Source organism: Sesamum indicum, linkage group LG9 (assembly GCF_000512975.1).
Source record: "Sesamum indicum cultivar Zhongzhi No. 13 linkage group LG9, S_indicum_v1.0, whole genome shotgun sequence".
In the NCBI taxonomy this organism is placed as follows: domain Eukaryota; kingdom Viridiplantae; phylum Streptophyta; class Magnoliopsida; order Lamiales; family Pedaliaceae; genus Sesamum; species Sesamum indicum.
The window spans coordinates 6,826,648-6,832,302 of record NC_026153.1 but is presented as its reverse complement, the minus strand read 5'-3'; the positions used below and the strand labels follow the sequence as shown (position 1 = coordinate 6,832,302).

The 5,655-nt window shown below is 37.0% G+C and overlaps 1 protein-coding gene across 1 annotated transcript in view; it reads left to right on the top strand.

Annotated features, from left to right (window-relative positions):
• Nucleotides 1-5,655, top strand: part of LOC105170930 (rho GTPase-activating protein 7-like) — a gene marked incomplete in the record, with an annotated part of 12,594 nt that overhangs the window by 5,508 nt on the left and 1,431 nt on the right. Inside the window, 7 exon segments of the mRNA XM_011091870.2 lie at nucleotides 703-924; nucleotides 1,735-2,076; nucleotides 3,081-3,130; nucleotides 3,921-3,981; nucleotides 4,066-4,149; nucleotides 4,744-4,857; nucleotides 4,939-5,108. Coding sequence (XP_011090172.2) covers nucleotides 703-924; nucleotides 1,735-2,076; nucleotides 3,081-3,130; nucleotides 3,921-3,981; nucleotides 4,066-4,149; nucleotides 4,744-4,857; nucleotides 4,939-5,108 — 1,043 coding nt within the window.

Here is a 5,655-nt window from a genome sequence, read left to right as displayed (position 1 = left end):
CATTTTTGACGTAAGTTTGTCTTCTTTGTCAGTTTCTAAGTTGCGAGGTGCCTAGTCTTTTCAAATACCGTGGTAAACCATGCGGTGCCATGATTTCATATATCTCCTCTGCTCATTCCTCTTGCGTCTTGTTGTAGCTATCTTCATACCTTTATCTATGTTCTGCTTTCTAGTCATAACGACGAACAAGGTTGGATACGCACCACCCTTGAGAACCCATGTTTCTTTATGGTGGTAGGTAGCTACTAAAGTGTTGGAAATGGTTGTAGTTAGCTACTCAAGTTCTTGAAAATATTCCAAGTTCCAACTTGTTACACGTTAGCTGAATGATATCAATACAAAGTCCTATGCTTTGCTAAAGCCAAGCCTGTGGGTCGGTACTGGTACTGTAGATTTTTGCTGAATGGGCTTATGAGGTCCTTCTGCAAGTGCAAGCTCTTAGCTATTTAGTAGTCAGCAGTCTTTATGCAGGATTTTGTTCACCACTACAATTTTACTTGGCCAAAGGTATATTTTAGCACTACAGAACATCCTATGGTAGACATGTTTTTCTGTTACAAATGTTGCTCCATACGGCTTTTTTAGCAAACTAGCATTGTTATTTTCATGCACAATTTATTATATATTATATAGATCATCCTTTTCACTGTTACTTGAAAAGTTGTGAGAAGTGCTTTACTAATTACTATGGTTCCGTTTCAGGATGATAGCCTGGACCGATCCTCTATGTCTGCTGATTCTCAAAGTGATAACAGTGGAAGTGAAGATACGAGCAATGATGAAAATTCCGATGTAAAAGTCAATGGTTATCATGATGCTCAACATGAAGTCGACCCTGAAACAGATTTGGATTGGAATCGCAGACACAGTGGGAAGTTAAGTGAAAGCAGTGGTTCTGCTGCTAGCGATCTTTATGACTATAAGGTTCTCTCTCCCTCAATTCCATACTGTGTGCATGCTTATGCACGTGCTCTTAAGTGACTCTGAAACTTAGTTGTGTGGTCAATATGCATAGGTGGAAAATTAAGAATTTTGCTATTATTTTGTAAATTTGGGCCTAGATGGAGCTCAGCTCAAGTTGAGCTTCGGGTTGAGCCTATTTGGGGTCAGCCTATGCCAGAAAAATAATTATGCTACTTGAATCAATGTAAATTGTATGTTTTGATTACTTAAAATCTGTATTGTTGTATTATTGATTATGATCAATATTTTTCTTGTTATTGTATTATCATAGAAAGAAGGTTATCTTGTGTTTCCTACACTATATAATTATTTAAATCATAGTATAATTATTATGTTGTCCATCATATTATAGGATTACACAATAATATAAATTTATTATTACCATCAAGATTATGGTTATTAAGCATAGAAAAATTATTACTACTATTACTGCTATTGTTATTTATAAAATTAGAGCATATTAAAAAAGGTAAAAAAATAAAAAAGAGCCTATGACTGTGCTCGCGTTCAGATGCTTATATTTTGCCTCAAGCTCAGTAAAGGAGCTTGCACTTGAGGCAACCGAGCTGGCTTGGCTCATATTACAAGCCTAACTTTGTACCACTATAGAGATTGGTTTTACATAATTTTCCGTTATATAGACTGCGACTTCTGCATGCTAGTTTCCTTCCATTGGCTTTGTCTCTATACTGACTCTTCTTGCTTCAATTGCTTGTACCTTTCTCTAGAACTATTCACCAAAGTTGCTTGTGGTGCTTTTGCTAATGCTAGGCCATTGGAAATGATGGTTCAGATGACGGATCTCCCCTGCACAAACATTCCATGGGAACAAACTTAAATCCAGCACTGGACACTAGAGCTGTTAGTGATTCTAATATTTCAGTTAACGAGCAACAAGACCGACAGAAGGCACGTGAAAACATGGCGGATGCTTCTGCAGAAGTTCTTGGGAATGAATCTCAGCGATCCATGGGGGAAATTTTATCATCTGTGGATGAAGAGCTACATCGATCCATTCCTGGACCTGAATTATTGGCTGAGAAGCCAACACCCAAACTTACCAGTGCCAACATCAGTAGTGCCAAGAAGTCAACATTCTGGGGAAAGAAAAATGTGAGTTTTTTGCTCATGTTGTTGGGTGACTGAAAATTATTATACACAAGGTAATGTTTGAGAACGCACAACAGCAGCGAAAGAGAGAGGGCAGTGGTTATGGTTGGAGGAGGGGACGTTATAGTTTTATTGAGGAAGTAAAACTTATTACAAACTATACAATCCCTACTAATAAACTGCGAACTTGCTTAACTGAGTCTGGGCAAATATTAATAGTATGTGTAGACTATCTGTCTTAACCTGTCCCCAACTTGGCTCAACTGATAATCATCCTTTATTCTGATTTAGTGTGTATGAACCATGTTCTATATTAAGCAAATATGTCCTCAATGTTATTCTTTCTATGATTGCTTGTAGTCATTATGCATGGTCATGTACACACACTCACACAAACTGGTTTATAAACTATATCAGAGATTTGACTTTTATCTTTTCCCCTCACCATTATTTGGAGCTTCCAGAGCTGATTGATTCGAAGTGGTTTTCTTTGTTTTCAACATTCATCATGGTGATTGGGATTCCAATATCAATTGTACGGCTTCTCTTTGAAACAGTGGAATGCATATATTGCATGTATTACTGCAATAGACTCAATTCTTATTTTGGTCTTTCAGTAATACAGTCCCTACAGTTGATGATGGATAACATCCAGATAAGCAAATTCTGAAATATATTGAACTCTTTGGCCTATCACTCTTGTCCTACAATGTAGCCCGATTTCTTCAATGGTTTACTCAGAATGTGGATCCCGAACCTTTAGATCCTTGATTATATGGCAACTAGATAATCTATTTACTGCAAGTATTTTGATTTTTCTGTCTGTGAACATGTTTGTTGGGCTTTTTGCCCCTGCCTGGTGGGGGTAGGAATTGCTTATAGTTTGATTTAACTCATGAGTTGTATTGACTAATTGATTGTTGGGTTTATCTGCATAAATTTGGCAATTGTATCTCGATAAATCTTACAGTTTGGAATCACACCAGCTGATTTTTCTACTCATGCAGACGAGGAAAACTCCTTCAACAGAATCAATCGATTCTTCTGGAGAGGAAGAGTAAGATTATCTACTATCATGTTTTACTTTGCTTTTGTCTAATCTACAAATTGTTCTGTATGCAAAAGCTCATGAGACTTATATGCTACACTTTCCCTAGAACCTTGGAGATTTTACATGAGTATATATATCATATTTCAAACATTGGTTTTCTCTCAAATGCAAGAGTTATTAGTTTCCTCTCTTCCTCATTTTGAGCTTTATTTAAACAATTAAGAAGTGTGTAAATCCTGGGTGAGAAGGTTTAAATTTGCGGCTGTGGTACGGATGAGAAGGAATCCACCGCTATACATCCATTTATTAATTGAGTATAATTGAGTGTGTGATAAATGGGGGCTTGCTCATTCATAACTTATTTGTAACTAGAACTCTTTGAAATAGTTTGACACAGCAATGTAACCAATTATTTCTCAAATTTAAGTTGTTCCCATTCCCCACCCAGACACGGCATTGCACTCTGAGCTTGACTTGAACCATCAGTCTAATAAACACAGCTTGACATTTTATCATGTTTTGACTTGTGAATTTTAATGGTTTCAATATGTTCCTTGAACTCTTTGTGAATGGAGACATAGCTCTTACTTCTATCTCTGGAGGATCCCTATGTTGATTTTACTGTTTACTAAATAAGTCTCTAATGTTTGCTTATGAAGAATTTATTAGAGTTACTCTCATTCTCTATTTTGTTTACATCATAGCTATTGATCAATTGATAGTTGATGCTCGCCTTGCCTTCCCAATGTGCTTCTTTACTTTGGCATTTTTTTTAAATTCAGTAGTTCCATTATAGGCTTGCCATCCAGCGATTGGAAATTGCAAAGAACGATTTGCGTCACAGGATTGCAAAAGAGGTAAGTGTTGACATTCTAGGAATGTCGGTATTTTATGTTACTGGGTAGGGTTTGATTTAGGATTTGGCTTTCCACCTACATTAGGCAAGAGGAAATGCAATTTTGCAAGCTAGCTTGGAGAGAAGGAAGCAAGCTTTGCACGAGCGGCGGTTGGCACTTGAACAAGATGTGAGTGTTTGATCCTCAAGCAACATATTGAGGCATTCTAACTAAACTATTGTCATGACAACCCTCAGTTCTACCTTGGATTTAAGAAATTTACTATATGATGCTCATTTTGTGTATACTTGGAAATCAATCTTCATAATTTTTCTATGTTATTTTGTAAAAATTAGTCGAAGTAGACTGCTAGACTGTAACATCCAACAGTTCAAAGAATTATTTTACTATTTTAAATGGTTTTGTATTGAATTAATATTTTACTGGCATAACTTTAACATGTTAAGAGTCCCAGATGAAGTTTCGAGTATTTAATTTTATAAAATTCATTGAATTAAACTGCCATACCTTAAATTTGTATCCTTGAGTTAAACCTTATAAATTCGTTGAGGAAAACAATTGTATCATTGTTAAGAGTACAGGGGATCAAGTGTGACAGGATCAGAATACAGGGGACTTTAAGTGTGATTTACCCCTTTATTTATTTGAAAAAGTTTGCAGCATCATGCACATTCTTCTCAGTCACATAAACCATATTCTCTGTCCCTATTCCTTCCCTGCATATGGATTGTGTAAACTGACCATGTATTTTTTCTTTAACAGGTAGCAAGACTGCAAGAACAGTTGCAAGCTGAGAGAGATCTACGAGCTGCTCTGGAGGTGGGCTTGAGCATGTCTTCTGGACACTTTTCTGGCTCTCGTGGCATGGATTCCAAGGTTGCCTGCATCAATTATTTTATTTCTCTGATCAATCTGATATTTATTTCTGGATGCTGAAATGTTCTGTTTACATTGAAGACGAGGGCTGAGCTTGAGGAAATCGCCCTCGCTGAGGCAGATGTGGCCAGATTGAAGCAGAAAGTTGCTGAACTCCACCATCAGCTGAATCAGCAGCGTCAGCATCACTATGGCTCTCTTTCTGATGCATGCGATCGATATCAACACGCTGCAAACCAAAGTTCACAGCAGTGAGTCAAATGTCTTCAGATCATCTTGCATTCTCTCCTCTTATGGGCTTAGGGATTTCCCTTTGATGATGTAGGATTGTGTCTTAACTGCCAGTTATGCAAGTCTTGTGTTCAATCCACTTTTTTGCATGCTAAGTTCAGGATTGACTCATACTGCTTAGTTATAAGACTTGCACATACTACATAATGTGGAATTTCATTTTTCTTGCAAGAGAATTTGTCTACCTGCATGAAAATATTCATACATCGGAAGATGTTGGCAGTTCTCATATCTCTTTTGCCCGATTTACTTGCGGTGTCAAGTACATACATCCATGCTGTATGGCTGTGCATGTAGAGTTTTTGGCACTTCTTTTCTTGGTTTTGGAATGGGGTTTTCATGTGAGGTAAGTTTTAAGAAAATGACAGGGAAATGGATACAGGTCTTGGGACATAGTTAAACTGAATGTTCAATTCGGCTGAAGTTGTAAATGTTGGAGCAAAAATTTAGCATTTGTCGGATCCTGTACTTTTGTACTGAAGTAGCTTAATTCTACATGCAGGAAAT